Here is an 18,494-nt window from a genome sequence, read left to right on the forward strand (position 1 = left end):
ATCCTTTCATGGTTAAAAGGCACTAGAGGGCCAGGCTGGTACCCTTTAATAGCAGCAATGGAGATCCAGGAGCATCTGCTGTCAAGTATGTGAATGAGTTTCGAATAGGCAATGTTAAGGTTTGGGTGTCAAAAAAGATGGGAAATTTTTCTGGCTGTTTATAAAGGTGTTTCTGAGTGCTGATCTATCTGGAGTGCCCTTCCACCCAAAGGAGAAATCATCACCTTCATGGCTGGCGAGTGTCTAGCACAGCTGGCTTGTGGAGCTAAACCAAAAGCGTGTCTAGATGCAGGCCAAGCATTGCCTACACAGGAAAGCCTGAGGGAGTCCGTGGGCAAAATTAGAAAGGTTAGAGGTAAAAACAAAGCTGTCCGTGCACACAGATGTGAAAAAACCTCAGAGGATTTGGGGCTTAGTTCAGCTGTGAGTGGTCTGTATGCATGTATCTAGCTAATAATACTAACGTGACAAGAGACATGAAGAATGTTTCGAAGATACCTGAATGGTTTACAGAGGTGTCTGAATGTTTTTCAACACAAGTTGCAACTGAGATAAGAGTCTAAAGTTGACATTTCCTACATGGAATCACTCTGGCTGTGATTGCAGTGTGTGGCCACTTGAGTCTAGCCTTAATGAGTGAGATTTTTACATTTCGTCTTGACCTCAGGAGAGATGCTTGAGGACTGGCTTCTCCATGAGATCTTTAGGACATGACTGCTCTGTTATAGAGTGGACTTACAAAAATAAAAATGCTCCAGAATGAGCAGATGGTTTGGGGTGTTGGGTCCTGAGGGATCTGCCTCAGTTGATCAGTAAATCAGTTGCATGTGGGATGGTGGACACTTTGTAGGCCTTATCAACCTCTATAAAAGTAAACACTGCCCAACCTTCTTGTTCAGCTGGCAGAAATAGATGCCTTTCTGTAAAAAGGAAAAAGAAAAACACCTCTTTCACCACAGGAAAGCCCCTGGCATTCACGTGCAATGCACATTTGTTGTTCAGCTTCAGCACAGAGGGGAGAATGTTTCTAACCAGACTCCTGTGTAGGCAGATGTTCAGAGCATGAGACCATGACAGGCTGGAGAGGTGGGCCCATGAAAACCTAATGAAGTTCAACAAGGCCAAGTGCAAGGTCCTGCACATGGGTCAGGGCAATCTCAAGCACAAGTACAGGCTGGGCAGAGAATGGATTGAGAGCAGCATGGAGGAAAAGTACTTGGGAGTGCTGGTGGATGAGAAGCTCAACATGAGCCGGCAATGTGCGCTGGCAACCCAGAAAGCCAACCGTATCCTGGCTGCATCCAAAGAAGCATGGCCAGCAGGTCGAGGGAGGGGATTCTGCCCCTTTACTCTGCTCTCATGAGACCTCAGCTGGAATACTGCATTCAGCTCTGGGGCTCCCAATATAAGAAGGACATGAAATTGTTGGAGCAGGTCCAGAGGAGGGCCACAAAGATGATCCAAGGGCTGGAGCATCTCTCCTATGAGGACAGACTGAAAGAGTTGGGACTGTTCAGCCTGGAGAATAGAGGCTCCAGGGAGACCTTCTAGCAGCCTTCCAGTACTTAAAGGGGTCTACGGGAAAGCTGGAGAGGGACTTTTTACAAGGGCGTGTAGTGATAGGACAAGCGGCAATGGATTTAGACTGAAAGAGGGGAGATTTTTATTAGATCTAAGGAAGAAATTCTTCACTGTGAGAGTGGCAAAACACTGGAACAGGTTACCCAGAGAAGCTGTGGATGCCCCATCCCTGGAAGTGTTCAAGGCCAGATTGAACAGGGCTTTAAGCAACCTGATGTAGTGGAAGATGTCCCTGCCCTTGGCAGAGGTGTTGGAACTAGATGATCTTTAAGGTCCTTTCCAACCCAAACCATTCTATAGTTCTGTGATTCTATAATGGTAAGTTTGATTAGTATAATAACTCTCAAAAATTACTTATTATAGAGAATTATCATCAGATAGGTGTTTATGAGTGGAGACTGTCAGGCCTCTTGGTTCAGTCTGCTTCAACACATTTATCACTGATCTAGAAGGATTGCTTGGTAAACTGGGCTTATTTGGCTATCATGCCTGCTAGTACAGCTGAGTAAAGTGTGTGTCTTGAAAGAGTGATAGACAGCAGAGGACACTGTGTTCTAGAAAAAGGCAAATACTTTCTATATGTATCCAAGACAGCACTAGCTCCCAGTCATTTTGTGTCTAAGGAGATTAACGCAGCCCTTGGCTTCAGGGAATACTGAGTAGGAGTAGGAAGATGTCATTGTGTTCATATATGGTTATAGTGAGACTGTTACTCATATACAGTGTTTGGTTCTGGTGACAACAGTTTTCAAAAGAAAAGAAAAAATTATAGAGCTCATCGAGCATGACAGTGATGCAGAGGATGGAAAAATTATCTAGAAAAGAGAAATTGAAGGAGTTCAGAGAAGCTCCACTGTAGAATAGTGTTGCTCACCAGCCTGGGCTGCAGCACCAAGGACACTGTTGCATCCTCCGCAGCCAGGAGGAAATGGCCTGCCTCTTGTAGGCAGGATAGGTACCTTGAGTTGATTAGAGTAATTAGTAGTTCATTATCTCAACTCAGTCCAGCTGGGTAAGAATGATTGGTGCCATAATTCCCCCTTTTTGTTTTACCATTTTTTGTTTTCACAAAGTCTTTATGGGTGAGCAGAGACCCGGCCCATTCATCCAACTCCAGTAAGCTTCCCTCCCGCAAATACCACATCAGGGCTTGCGGCTTTACCTTCTTCTCCGAAGGACTCTCGCTCAAGCTCCCGGCTCCAGCTCTGGCTCTTTTGGCTCAGGCTCTCGGCTTGGCGAGGGAGTCGGGGCTTCCCAGGGTCTCATGGATGTATCACGTCAGGGTCACCAGTTGTTGCTCACCAGCCTGGGCTGCAGCACCAAGGACACTGTTGCATCCTCCACAGCCAGGAGGAAATGGCCTGCCTCTTGTAGGCAGGATAGGTACCTTAAGTTGATTAGAGTAATTAGTAGTTCATTATCTCAACTCAGTCCAGCTGGGTAAGAATGATTGGTGCCATAGAATAGAGGCAGGTCTCAGGCAACTAGCTGCCGCTTAGACGTATAGGTTACAATTTGTCTTAGTTAACTGGGGTGTCTGCATCTAAACTGTTTGTCTAAGCACCCTTTATTGTCCCCACTGACCCAATGATCTGAACAGCGGAGCTTAGGGCTGTGCTCCTGCCTGCCTAACTCTGTCTAGGAGCTGAGCAAGGGAGTTTCAAGTTCATGCTTTTTATGAAACAGGAATAATTGAAATGCATATCTGTCTTAGATCAGGTAAGCACTCAAATTCTTAGTATGTTTCTAATATTTGTTTCATTGTTGATTGTGTTTAGCCTATTTTCCTAAGGAAATGAGAATTACATGATCATGTTCTCTGTGTGGGTTGGTCTCACTCCCTCTCTATCCAACATTCAGCATCAAATAACTTTTGAACCCACAACCAGTTTCAAGAACATTTTTCAGAGGGTGAGAATCTGGAAAATAGTGACATTATCATTGCATCCTAAGAAATGGCAGTTGGGTAAAGGAGAATCATCTAAGTTAGTGCTCAGCTGAGGAAAAAGCAGGGAGAAGTCAGCTATTATATTCTGTTTGACAGCAGCCAGTTGATGAGTGAATATGTGTGTCTCAGCCAGCCCATCAACACACACTATGCAAGATATATTCTGTGTCTTTTGAAAGTTCATATGTTACGAGGAAGTCCGAGTTATTCTGATGGAAGTAAACACAGGAAATACAGGGCAGAAATCCACAGGAAACAGCATGAAACTAGATTGTATTGTTTGTTATTGTATTTCGTATTGTAGCATCATTTTCAGTGTCTTGGTGTTGATTTAAGGAACTTAGATATTATAAAATGTGATGATAATCTAAAACCATAATTTTCTTTAACAAGTCAGTTATAATATTGATGAAAACTCAGAAAAAAAAGATAGAGGAGTTATTCAGGGATTGTATGAACAGGATTGACTGCAAGGTCTCTTCAGTGCAGTTTGATTTCTGGATAGTGACAATAACACAAGAGAATGATACCAGATGTAGAGCACAGTTCTTCTAATCTATTTTGCAAAACAAAGGCCTTGTTAATGTTCAGTCTAAGCATAATCTAAACCAAAGAAGACTATTAAACACAATTGCTGAAATACAAGGAGTTACCCTCCTGGAGCATTCTGGTTGTACAATTTGAACACACAGACTTTCAGGAACTGTAATCCATTTATTCCTTGCCAAGCCAATGACATAAAGTCATTTGATAGATACTCAGATACATTCATTTTCATTTTCACTTGAAACATACTTAAATATGATTCCAACATAGACCAATATAATTCATCACCAGCAGGAACATTCCTCCATTAATTTCCTTTTACATAATGCTGACATGTAGATTTGCAGGGTTCTTCGGTGGCGCCAGTCATCACTGCACATGTAAGTTCTGAACATATGTCCAGCTAGAATGTAAGGGGAGCTTTGACTGTGAAAATAGTATAATTTGGTTTGTATATTCATAGAATAACTTAAGTTAGAAGAGACACCTGGAGTTCATCTGTTCCAACACCCTGCTCAAAGCAGGGCCAACTTTGCAATTATCTTTATAGTTGGTTATATCTATAAAGTTATCTTTAATATCTTTTGGATGCCTGGAGGAATCATGCAAAAAAGCAATTTTAAATAATAAAAGGAGAAAGGTTTCCTCCTCCAATATTGCAGGAGCTTAATGTTAGACTATGAGTCATTCCTTGGAGAAGTTTCTCACTATGCCAACTAAAGGAAAAGCTGAGCTGACTAGCCTCCCAAGGCTACAATCAGCCCTTGCTATTTCTTGAAGGTGTAATATCTCTAAATCCCAGTTTATCCAATTGCCCCCACATGAATATATCTGCACACCATGATTGATATATCAAACAATATATGTACATACTCTTAAAATTGAGATCGTTAACAACCCCAAAAACTTCAGTCACTTCAATCATTCCTAGCATATGAATAGTTCTATCAAATACGGCCTTTTCACGGAAAAATTCCATATGAATATTTTTTAAGCCCTGGGATTAATGCTTTTTTAGGTTTATTGATCTATACCACATCACCTAGTGGTTTAATCAACAGGTCACCTACACACTGCAATGTGAATTCAGTTGATATACTGCCGTGCTTATGTTACAAAATTATTTCATTATGTGCCCAGACCTCCTAATTGTGAAACACTAAGGGATATTCAGCGTAAACCTGGCTGTGGTGGAAATTTTATTACAACTTTGCGTAAACCTGGCTGTGGTGGAAATTTTATTACAACTTTGCTTTGCAGATTAATAATTTTTTTTTCCTCTGAGTAGCTTTTACGTATGACTGCATTTGTACTGCTTCTAAAATGGATATATCAGGTAACAGAACTTTCTTTTTCCAAACAGGCAAATGGTTTAACTATGGAATTATCTTCCTTGTTTTAATCTTGGATCTGAATATGTGGAAGAACCAAATATTTTACAAACCTCATGAATATGGCCAATATATTGGACCTGGACAGAAGATCTACACAGTGAAGGACTCAGAAAGCTTGAAAGACCTTAATAGAACTAAGCTGTCTTGGGAGTGGAGATCCAATAACACTAACCCATTGACCAACCAGACCTATGCTGAAGGAGACATGTTCTTGCACAGCAGATTCACAGGCTCTAGCCTTGATGTCAAATGCCTGGCTTTTATTCCAAGTTTGCTGGCTTTTGCTTTGTTTGGTTTCTTCATCTGGTTCTTTGGACGATTTCAGAAAACTGACCAAGGCATGGAGAATTTAGACAAATCATACACGAGAATGAAACGAAAGTCACCATCAGATATGGGAATGACACGAGAAAATACACAGGTGTTAGTAGAAGAACCTTTAAGTTTTCAAGAACCACATCTTGTATCCATAAAATCAGACTTAAGTGAAATAGTTTTTAATTCTTCTCTCCTAACTTCTGAAAACTTGAACGCACAACTGAATGAACAAGATAGCCCTTTACAGCCAGTACCAGAGTCCTCTGTCCCTAAGAGTAATCCTGTGACATAGAGGCAAATACCCAGGAAAATCAGTTTAAATAAGCAGTTACTATAAGATTTCAGTTTTACCTTTTGTAAGTTAAGATTTACATAGTGTTTAGAATAAGAAACTCAACCTATACCAGAAGGTGCTCAGCATGCTTTTTCTAGGAATTTTGTTTTTTATTTGTATTATAGTATGTGCCTACTGTATATCTAACATTCCTTTATAGATTGCTTCCCAAAATTGCACAAGCTATTTATTAATACATTACTTTAACTGTATAATAGTGTATTAGATGATTACTTGCAGGTATAAAATTCTACCGTGGTGGTGCCTTGAGACATTAAACTGTTTTTTAACTCAACACCAGATGTAGAGCACAGTTCTTCTAATCTATTTTGCAAAGCTTTTTGTATATGGTTATTTCAGGTATCATTTGATGCCTTGACAGAGGAGATAAATATAGTTATTCCTAAAGAAGGGTTTCTGTTAGGACATCACAACTTGACTTTGTTATTTACTCTTCTGTGAAGCCAGTGACTTTGATGACCAGACAGCAGAGAAGCATGTTGATTACCTTTTAATTTTTGCTGGCTAGCTGCCAAACACAAATACAGATTCATTATGCGGTAAACAGCAGAGTGATAATACAGCATGGGTCACTACTTGTGAAAATATGACTTTCTCCATCAGTAATAGCAATTAGGTGATAATGCCTAATTATATTTTTTCTAATTAAAGATAAACTGTTCCTTGATTAAAAGTTTTGCCCTTCACCTTTTAGAAACAGAGGTGAAAATACATGGTCGAAGCAACTCTTTCCATCATCATACCAAGTCTATGCAACGTCAAAGAGCCAATGGAGTGATTGCAGTAAAGGAGACAAATCCCATTAAATCTGGTATTTGTGAGGTTTGGTGCAGATATGGTCTGGGCATACATGAAACATACATACAAAACACATCACACGTAGACAGTCTACCTTCTCCAAATACTGAAGAAATGTTTAGGGGTTTTAATTAAAACAGATTTATAATTCAATTTTATTGTACTCTTTTTTTCCCCTTCATTCATTTTCCATGAATAAGTGTAAGCTGGAAGCAGAGACACAGAGAAACTGGGGTTTTTGCTTTTTTGAAGGGGACTTTGTAATGTGAATTCCTTTGGTGTATGATCAAACTATATGCACTAGAGAAATTGCCTATCTAAAACATCAGAAAGACTCTGATTTGCCTCTAATTTAGTTCTATAAATTGTTGTTACAAGTTACTAAATAAGAAGTCATTTTTAAGTCTGAATTATTTCCCTGTCATTTACTGGTGTTGGTGTATTTTGTCTTTGTGACTTTTTTATCTCTGTTGTTTTGATCTATCTGCTTTTAAGTTTTCGGAATGCTGAATTTAGCATGCATAATAGAACTATGCATTTATTAACTGTCACTTGAGAGCCAATTTTAATAAATATCATTCAACAATTGTTTATTATTAGGCAGGAACATATTCTGTTAGTTTTGCTGGTTTTTTAAACGTTTTGCCCATGCATTGTCCTATTTAAAATCATACATATTTCTGACACTAACTAAGACAGGCAGTATCACAGTAATGTCAAAATCAAATATTTTGCTTATGAAACGTGTAATATTTCATCAGGAGAAAGTTCACTTTTTAATAAGACTAAATTTTTGTCCATTAAAAATTATGACTAGAAATAAATCTATTTGCTTTTGCCTACTGCAGCCTATAAACTTATTTAATTGACATAAGATATAGTCAAAGACAAGCTATTAATTACTAATGGTAAAACACTCTGAGATCCTGCTTTTACTATATTAGAAGTGACTATATCGATGTTTGACTTTCAAACAGCACTTGATTTTTCAAGTAGTTAGAGAAATAGCTGACTCATTTTGCAGATACATGCTTCTCTGTATGTTTTGGACACTGTAAACCCAAATACTGAAAATCTTCCGTTAGCTCATTTCTCCTTTTTGTGCATAGGAGTGGTTAAATCCATTAATGTGTAGGCAGAAAATGAAAGAATTACTTGAGCCTTACAGCCTGCATGATTACATGACTCTGAGAAAACTGTTATTAAGCAACTGATCCGCAGCTAAAATAATTCTGTGACCTCACATTGAGTTAATGCTGTTAAGGTCATCATAAGCCTGCATGAAAGAGAGAAACGCGGCAAGTAATCCTGGATTTTGCGTGAGTATTTAAATTAACGGTCAAGCAGAGAGACTGCTTATATCATGAAATCATAAAGAATTTAACAGATTCAGTGTAGCTACTCACCATGGTCAACTCATCAATTTAATGAAAGGAGAAAGGACTCCTCAGTTGTGTGGGAGTCTCATTTGTAAACAGAAACACAGATGGGAGAAGAAAGGAGTGTTGCCACTCTCCACTTCCAGTACTGAGTTTGAGCAGCCTGGATTAGGTGACTAGGCTTTCCCTAAGCTCCTTTGGAAGCAGATAGAGACTTGCTGAGCTGAACACCCTGAAGGTGATTCAGTATCTTCATTATTTATCTCTGCATTAGTAAGTAGCCCAGCTCAGCAGGAATAGGTTTGTGGAGGGAAACAGTTGGTGCTGAGGACCCAGTGCCCACAGTTTGTGTATTTCAGGGGTTTACTTCAGTGCAGCTCTTGTCTGGTCCTTATAAACTGAATGTACGATAGGGGCTGGAGTACGTTTCAGACAAATCTCGTTCATGTGCAGAGAGCATGCGATTTGAATTAGGAGAGAGTAAGGGAGCACGATCTAAACTGAATTCCTGAGCTGAGCTACTAATGCAGAGTCATCCTCAGTCTTCTCCTGAAGCAACTTGTCTCCCTCTGTGGACTGTAAAAGGATCCATGGGAGACTGGGTGGCTAAGTTAGAGGCCTAAAATTAGTTACCCGAAATGGAAATATTCCTCCTGTGAGCACATTCATTGTTTTCAACTGTTGTTCATTATTAATATTCTGAAATGCTTCACTAACTCAAACCACTCTGAAATGCTTTCTAGTCTGGTACCCATCAGTGGGACCTTGATATGTATGGTTGACCTTTTTCTGAAAGCCTAACTATTAACACAAATTTTTTAGTCTTTTTTTCTTTTCCTGAAGAACTTGAAGAATCCATAGAAAGGAAGAAACTTGAAGAAGTGTCATTTTTTTCACATACTGCACAAGTCTCCACTCTGCCCTCTGTAATAAACCATCTAGCAGCTGCCATCACTACAGGGCTGGCCTCTGTCTGCTTCGTCAGAGATCAGATTTGGTAGAGTAGTTCTTTTTTCACCATAGATACACTGTACAGTGATGGATGATAGATGCTGCCATGCTGCCTAAAATAGCATACATAGAAGAGACATCTCTAGGATAAGCACTTAAGATTTATGAGCCCACAGGTGCCTATAAATTGCCTTAGCATCCTCCACAGTTACCTTTGCTGAGATGGGAATGACGTGGAGCTAATAGAAGGTAAGAATGTTTGTAGAAAGTACCTTAAATATAATATTCATGCTTATGAAAGTGTATATGTATGTCTAAAATCCAATTGTATAACACCTGTATCTGTATGTATGTTATGACCCTTGGGTTTTGTCGATTCTGTTGGGGGAAACTGCTGAGTGTCTCAAGTGGATGATTTACTACTGCCCTCTTTATTCTACATTGCTCTTCATGAGTTACTTGCTCCAGGTTGTTTCATCTCCTCTGCCTCTGCTTCTATTGCCTAGAAAGTATAAAACAAAAAAAGAACATTTAATTGCACTATCTGCTTCACCAAATTACATTTTTGTCTAATTTATGCTGAAAGTAAATTTGTTCTGTTTTAAAAGATTTCTGTCCTCTCCAGCTAGTATCGTCATACTTGGGGCTACTGCACTGAATTGCAGTATGTGTTAAATTATTGCTTTTCCTGTGGGGAATAGCCTCCATCATGACAACCACCTGGAAACAAAGAGCAGACACCTCTCAGAGACTGGAATGACAGCAATTCAGATACTTACTAGACTGGCAAGCTCATTTTCCCACAAGCGAATAGGTTATGACTTACTAGTAAAAGATGTAACAGATTTTTAATACATTGCCCTTAATTTTAACAACCTCCTAGGAGGGGCTCAGTGGGAGAGGACTTTTTATCTCAGGCCATAAAGTTTTAGTAGTTACAGTCCTGCAAGCAGAGTGTTTCAGCTTTTTAGGTTGCATTTGAAAGTAACCAGCTAAAACTTTGAACAGATTAGAAGAACCATAAAAATTAGACAGACCAAACTGCGAATAAGACCATAAAGTTGATTCACTTGTAGCTGCCCAGTGCAGGATATAGACAAAAGACACATTTATCAGATGTTAGAGTGGCCTTGTGCTTGGCATTATGGACAGTGACATGCGAAGATCCAAGCTGTATTTATTAACAAACAGTTGCAGTCCCTTTATCAACAGAGACGCCTCTGCAAACACCAGACAGACCAGCTCTTCTCCCGTATGGTCTCTTTCCTGTCCATCCATTGCAAGTCGCAGATGACAAAGGGCTTGTTCATTTCCCTGTGCACTCAAAACTGTTCTGTGGGGAGCTTGAGCTCCCTGAATGTGATGTGGCACGTCATTGCGAAGCCTACTGTACAAACTCCGAGTAGGACAACCAAGGACAGGTGAAAGGAGAATGCCTGGTCTGAGAGTTACACAGCCTTGAGGTAAAAAGAATGGTTTATGTGACCATTTCAGAGGTAAATCGATGCAAATGGAAGTCCTGTTTCATAGGAACACAAGGGGACAAATGGAGAGACAGCAAATCACTAGAAACCTTTTCCATCCCCTTCAATATTCAAACAGAAGCAGTGAGTCCTAGTTCCCAAATGCTCACAAACAATTGTCAACTTCCAGGTGACTTCTGGGTGAGTAGCTCTTCTGGGTGACTAGCTTTTAACACTGTCTTATTTCCCTCCTCTGCATGGGAGATGTCAGCAGCTTTTCACTGTTTAGAGGAAAAGGGTAGTTTTCCAAATGGGAAGTAGATAAGAAACTTACGGAGGAGAAAGCCTGTGAGGCTGGTACTCTACACGACAAACTCCTTGCTGGAGAAAGGAAAAGCATGAATCCAGCTACTTTGCAAAGAAGAGTGAAGTAGCATCAAATCCTTTCAGAAATCTATGTTACAGCAGCAGCACAGTCCCAGAGATACTTCTAATCTCATGCTTTTCCTTTGATGTGTAGCAATTGGGGTCTGCCAAAGAGCACCTTATCTGATTCCTGCAGGCAGATTATAGATGTGGGTCTCATGCTGCTTTGTGACATCTGGAGCACTTCTCTGCATATCGAATTCTTTCTTCTCTTCCTTTTTTCTTTATTTTTTTCTGTCACAGAATGACACAGTATCTGACCAATAGAGGTCAGTTCAATAAAAGTCAGGAGCAATTCGACCAGTCTACCAGTTTCCCAAGAAAGACAAGACCCTTGTATCCAACCTGCCTGCCCACCCTGGACTGCCCACTGAGTCGGAGGGTGTTTGCCTAACCTATTCAGGGACCTCTCCGGCACCACAATGAGTCATCTTCCGTGGATGCCCCCTCCCTGAAGGTGTTCAAGGCCAAGTTGGACAGAGCCTTGAGTAGCCTGATCTAGTTGAGAGGCGTCCCTGCCCATGACAGGGAGGTTGGATTAGATGATCTCTAAGGTCCCTTCCGGCCTATGCCATTCTATGATTCTATGATATTAAAGTTTCAGGAAACTTATATTAAAACAACAAATTTTAATACTGATTCTTGTGACAGGATACAGATTCAAAGATAGCCGGCGATAGGGACTGACTGTGAAATTCCTGTTATTTTTTCACACCCCCCCCTAAAGTCTGTTTCATTCTTCTGTTTTTATTTCCAATAAATTTTTATTGTTAGTGACCTAAACCACAAATCACCCACCAAAGGCCCGTAATTGTTGTTATTGATATAGTACCATCTGTACACAGGCTCTGCCCAGCCAAGGAGATTCTGCCAAAGCAACAACAGGTACCTTTCCTAGGGCTCTGTCGCAACCTAGGGACAGATCTAGTGCCAATGTTTCATTGTGACACTGTATGGTACTTCCAGAAAGGTTTTGCGTCCTTCTAACCAAGTCCCTCCATGGAGCATTACAAAGGAATGTTTACAGACAGAGTTATTTTTATGACTCGATGTATTTATTCAAGAAGATGCATAACTGTGTAACTTCTTTAAAACGAGCAGAGCCCTGTCTTTTCTGTTGCAAGTAACCTGCCTTGCTGTCAGCTACACTCAAAGGAGATGTGAGCCCCATGAACATAATAGATGTTTTCCTCAAGTCTGCCTTCATTCTAGCTGTTCAGTTCCTGGGGAAAAGAGGCTTTCAGCCTGCTCATGCACAGACCCGCAGTGTGTCCTGCCTGGCATAGCTTCAAGGCTGGGGATTTTAAGAAAGAGCAGAATCCTTTCTTCTCTTCAGACAAACAAGTACTGTTGGTGTGCCTGATCGTGGTGTAATTCCTACGTATGGTCAGGGAAATGAGAAAGACAAGTAGAAAGGAGTCATAGTGGTCAAAACTGAAATGCAATATTTTTTTTCTAAAAATTCAATACTGACTGCTTGTTTGCTCCCTCCTTTTTGCCATCTTTCAGAGAGGCAGTTTGAGATGGATCAGAACATTTCCTTAGCTTTCAACTAATCCTTTTCATTGTTTCTTTTTCCCATGGGATCCTTTCCTCTCATTTCTCACTATTTAAATCTGTTTGATTCTCAACCTCCTCAAAATCATTCTGCAGTTTCCATTTGGGCTCTTCCTTTCCTCTCTGCTGACCTCACCTTCAATTTCTTAGGTTCATAGGATAATTCAGGTTGGAAGAGATTTCTCGCCAAGCTCTTGTACAAATGCGGGTCAGCTCTGAGCTCAAACCAAGTTGCTCAGAGCTTTATCTTTGCAAGTCTTGAAAATATCCAAGGATGGAGACTGCGCAACCTCCCTGGGTAACTTGTTCCAAAACCTTCTTGGTATTGCTGTATAAATTTTGCCACTGGTAGAAAGCTCCAAAAGAGACTCCCAGTAGTAATAAGTGCCAATGATCAAACTACGTGCAAACCATGACAAGTGACACAGTGTGAAGCCAGAGCTATCAAGATGTGAGCATGGCCCTGTTCAGGTACACTCTGCCCGGTGGGAGTGAATCCACACCAGCTCTTACTGGATGCTACACAGACTTAACTGAAAGCAGAAAATGGCATGCAAGCATTGAAGAAAATCAAGACAGTTTCTTTGTGATACTGAAGTTCATTGTAATTATATTTTGTACTGATGTAACTGATATCTGTTTATTGCCTGTTACTGTATTTGCATATTGAAGAAGTCAGTTATCTCTTCAATTTGCAATCCTTGGCTCATGTAATCAATTACCCTGAGAGCATGTTTAAAATTACTCATGAAAGAGTCATACTGTATTATATTTCATCTAGAAGAACCAGTAGCACCCATTAGTAGAATGGATTATTACATTTTTGGAAAACCTGTTTGGAGTGGTCAGTAGGAAACGAATTGCTGAACTTATGCATTGCCTTAATCATTAATCTATACCACCATACTGGTATCTTTATTAACCAAAAAATCATTCAGATTAACTGAAAAAAAAAGTCTTCTTTCTTCTTGAACTTCCATTTATATTGACTTTCCATTACTGGCCTCGTGTGTGTCTGCACACACAAGAGTGTTAGAACTGACCTCCAAAAGGAAAAACAGATTAGAGACCGATGCTTGCATGTAATGTGGGTGAAGGCTAAGCTGGTCAAAGGTTTCTTTTGTTTTAATTAAGGACTGGCTAGTGCCGCTCAGGAGCCCTTACCTCCCAGCAAGTCTAGCAGAGGTGATCAGAAGAAAGCCGGCCCAGTTCAGCTTCTTGTCTGAGAAGGTGGCAGATTACTTAAATGTGAAAGGGAGACTGACAACTTTGCAGAAAATCAGGAGGTTTAAGCAGTAAAGGAGAGGATGAATGTATAAAGATCAAACAAATCAATACGATTTAATCCACATTTGTGTCTTAAAGCAGTAGCTTATCTGAAGAGTCTGTGTAATTTTAAAAGACAGAAAGACAAAGGCAAAGGAACTAGGTAATAAAAGACTATCTTATTCAAAAATAGCTTTTAAAAAAAGTGTTGATGGACTCTCCCTCCCTTAGAATAGAGATAAATGACGATGATGACTGCTTCTGAGACACTGCATGCCTTGCTGACCTTTCCTTGACAGGTTTAGGGGAACATAAAAGGGGTCGATGTGCTGGTGGCTAATAAGTCTTTTGGACACTGAAACATACACTCAAACATGTCCCAGTTTCAATATTTAATCGTTCATAAAATCATTTGATGAAAGCTGGTATAGCTTGAGCCAACAGCAGCTAGAGTTAATATATTCCAGAATTGCAGCAGCTCCAGCTGCTCCCGATGTTTGAGGACCTTTGTGAGGTTCATTCCCTGTTGGCTGTGGCAGCCGTGCCAGGAAACATTGCTGAGGATGCATGCGTGGCTTAACTTCTATGTCATCCAGCAGTAACACAAACCTAATCCCACAAGTACAGATAATTTCCAGTAATCATTGTTTCTATGTTTCCACGGTTACTGGAAAGATAAAAATTTCTATTTTTGCTTCAATCAGCTATACAAAAATGGAATGTTTTCCAAAATCTGTGTGAGGTTAGAGCTAAATTGTGAGCAGACAATATACCTATTTTACCTTCATGTGTGTCATCTCTTTACTCTCTTTTGACCCTTTCCATTGCTTCTGACCTGCACAAATCCCACCAGCTCCACAGGAAAGCTGCTCCTCAGAAATAATCCCAAAGGGGGCAGAGATCAAACTCTTTCCTATGGAGTTCTGGAGAGACTTCAGGCATTGTTCATTCAGAAAGAAAAAAAAAAAGAAAAGAAAAAAGAATATTGATTCCAAGGTCTGAAGAGTTTTTTATTTATATAAACACAGCTAGAACAGACATGGCAGAAGTCAACAGTAACCTCCTGCTCCATTTTCACAGCAAGTCTGCCTACGAGGGCCAGTATAACTCTTGAACCTATCAACTATGGGTAGGCTTAGTGTGCAGTATTTAATGAAACCTCCATGGAAATGTGTGTTGCTGCACATAGGACGGCACAGTGACAGGTCCTTAGTTAGCAAACGGTCTGCACTAACAGGTTCGTGAAATTCATGCAGGGCCGTCCAAAGGTACAAGCTCAGGTCCACGTGAGCTATATGGCTATTTTAGGTCGCTCCACCTAGACAGTTAGCCCTGTTGCTCTAAAGAGTGTTACCAAGACACAGTGTAATACTGATCTGACTAGACTTCAAAGGCATCTAGATCATTTGGGTATATTTTAATGCCTTGTAAAAGGCACATGAAGGATTAAACACAGATAGCGCAAATGTTTTCATGGCTCCAACTTTACATGACAAAAATCTCCACCATCTCTTCAAAGAAGTGAACCAGGCATTGGGAAGACCTTTCCTAGGGACATCTCTGCTCCATCTTCTGTGATCTGTTGGAAAAACATACTTTACTCAAACTAACCACTCACTGCATTGCTCTTGCTACTATTTATACCACAGTAACACGTAAGTGTCTTAGACAAATAAGACTATAAAGATTGGAAAGGAACTGCTTGAAGAATTTGCAATACGAAAGAGATGCAAAGGTAGAAAGGAAAATTAAAATGCTAAGACATGAAGTCACTTGCCCAAGTTCCCAGAAGTCAGATATCCTGCTGCTTGTCTATTCTATTAGGACTTTGGCCTTTCTAGTTTGTTGCTGTCAGATGTTTTACTTGCTTCATGAGATTCACATAGACACAGGCATGACACGAAACATCCTAGGAACAGGGGCAGGCATATTTTACCCTGGCCTGTATTCCATCCGGAGAAACAAAGTTTTTGAAATCAGAAAGCAGTTTTGCTAGTATCAGACACCCGTTGCCTCCTGCTATGAAAATGCCTTCAGGGTGACCATAATGAGAAGTGGAAATACTTCACTTCTTCCTCAACTGCCTTCCTGAGTTCACTGATCTCAGTCTGGGTTCAGACATTGTGAGTCCAGAAAAGAGACTTCAACAGTGCTTCCTATCACAGCAAGTAACATGCAAGGAAGTTACAAAGCTGCTCTTCTAACCTCCTGAATGTTGACATCCTATTGTTTCTTTGCAAATGATATTTTGCAAAAAAGGAAGTAGTTAAATACCTTTTCACAGTAAATGCAAGTACTGCCAGAGTTTATGCGATATCAACTTCAGCATTTATACCAAGCTGTGTTTTTCCTTCAGCTGTATCAAGTGTCACTGAGAAGCAATGCTGGAAGTTCAAAAGACAAGCAGTGAAAAATATTCCTCTAACATGTTCCTGTCACGTACTCTGTAAGTGCATTATTTTTTTCTTGAATGATGAAACAGGGAGACCTGTAAAACAACTATCTATTTGTAATGGGATTCTTCACGTAGCATCCTGATATACAGTCTCATCTGGGATGTGAAAGCACCCAGCCAGTGTCAGTGTGATAAATACTATTTTTAGGGAGAAGATGAGGGGAAACATTAGCCCGGTGAGAGAGTAAGTGAACAGCAGAACGTGACAAGTGCTTTGCTGTGTCTTGGTCTGTGTGCAGCCAGACTGGGGTGTTTTGCCGATCAAAGTCAATCTGTGCACACACAGGGAATGGGCAAAGGCAGGCGGTGGGTGAAACGCTGCCCTCCCTCCAAGTCTTGTGCAGCATAACCCTGGTCCTGCACCTGGGCAGCTTTGGAGAAAGCTGCAGACATGCAAAACCCTGGGCTGGGGCTGCCGGGCAATTTGCTACCAAAAGCACATGGGAAGTCACTACTAACGGACCTGCTACTGCTGTAAATTAAAGTTGGTCAGCATTAGGGTAAGAGAGGTAAGAGAGGAAATCTGGGGCTTTCTGCAAGCGGGATGACCTGGTCACAGAGTGACAAGACATGTCTCCTAACAGCGAGTGCCTGGCACCAGGGAAGGTGGCATCACCCCATGCCTCTGCCCCAGTCTGGCGGTGGGGCAAGGAGGTAGAGCAAGGCCACGCTCTGTGTCTTCTATCCCATCACTTTATGGGGCACAGACAGAAAAGTATCTTTTGCCTGTGCATTTCATCTGTGAAGCCTCCATCTGGTTCCATCTGGTTGCTGGTGTCAGCATACTTCAGCGTGGGTGAGACGCAGCAAGCTTCCTCTGGCATGGGGACCTCAGTGCAGCGGGAGCAGCTTTTGTCCCAGCCTGGCTGGTGATGGCTATTTTGGTCTGGAGACCAGGAAAGGATTTTGGATGGTGCCAAAGACGGCATGGCAGAAGGCAACTGTGCAAAAACACAGAGGGTGGGCTGGAGGTGAGGGACACTGAGATGCATGCCAGTGTTTAGTGAGGCTGAGCCATTGGGGTGAATGGTGCTTTCTTGGTCCTATAAAGGGCCACTGGGTACAAAGACAGATGTAAGGAATGTGGCCCAGGGGCATCCACTGTTCTTCAGCTTATCTTCCTCACTCCTTACCGCCCTTCCCATGGAACAAAGTGTAGAGGTGCAGGGGTGGGAGACAGGAGGGACGGGAAGTGCTGCTGCTTGTGTGCCGGTGTTAGTTGAGGCCAAGGCTGTGCAGATAGGTGAGTCACACCAGATGGCTGCCACAAGAGCCCTTCGATGAGATTGAGGTTGTGCCCTGGGGTGGCAGCCCAACCCCCCTGCCCATGCCCCCAGAGAGCACGCAGGGGCACGGGCAGAGCAGCACTGGGGCAAACCACCACAGCAGCCCGCCCCAGGACAGAGTGCTCGGCTCGTGTGGCTTGGGTCACACCAGGATCAGAGTGATTCATTCAGTTAACAGCAGCTAACTAACCAGCAATCCGTGGACTTTACGTTCAGGTTCAATACCAGCAATACATCAGTTAAACCGCACCACTGGACACTTAATAAATACCAATAAAATCCTAAATACTCTTCTAATCCCAAAACCTTCTGGTCACACACACTGACACACATGTGCACATGACTGCAGTGTGGGCTACACGTGCACCATATTCCTTGGACCGGCCACTTCTCGAGCCTGCCCTGATCCCTCTGGATGGTAGGATGACCTCCTGCTGTGTCGACCTCTCCCGAGCACCACACCACCCACCAGCTCGCTGAGGGTTTGCTCTGCATGTGGCTGCTTTCCCATGGGCAGGAACATGGCCATCCCCTGGGCCTGCAAAGTGTCCCCTCTCTGCCTAGGCCACTGCTGAGTCTCCTGCTCTTCCTTATCCAGCTACCAGGAGTCAGTTTAACAGAATTACGGGCTCGCCCTATGTGCCTTCCTGACCTTGGGCTTTGGCTAGCTTTGCTCCTCTTGTTTTGGAAATCAGTGATGCATCACTGCAAAAGTAGGCTCCTCCTGTGGAAGCATAGAGCTAGGGTGCATGGATCTTGCAGAAAAATCCT

At 41.6% G+C, this 18,494-nt stretch overlaps 1 protein-coding gene across 1 annotated transcript in view; it reads left to right on the forward strand.

Moving 5' to 3' along the window:
• The window catches only part of TMEM117 (transmembrane protein 117), a 223,492-nt gene extending 217,413 nt beyond the window's left edge, over positions 1 to 6,079 (forward strand). Inside the window, 1 exon segment of the mRNA XM_086610851.1 lies at positions 5,439 to 6,079. Within this exon segment, the coding sequence (XP_086466977.1) occupies positions 5,439 to 6,079 (641 nt within the window).
• Positions 6,080 to 18,494: the final 12,415 nt, after the last annotated feature.

This window comes from Tauraco erythrolophus, chromosome 4 (assembly GCF_009769465.1).
Source record: "Tauraco erythrolophus isolate bTauEry1 chromosome 4, bTauEry1.pri, whole genome shotgun sequence".
Lineage (NCBI taxonomy): Eukaryota > Metazoa > Chordata > Aves > Musophagiformes > Musophagidae > Tauraco > Tauraco erythrolophus.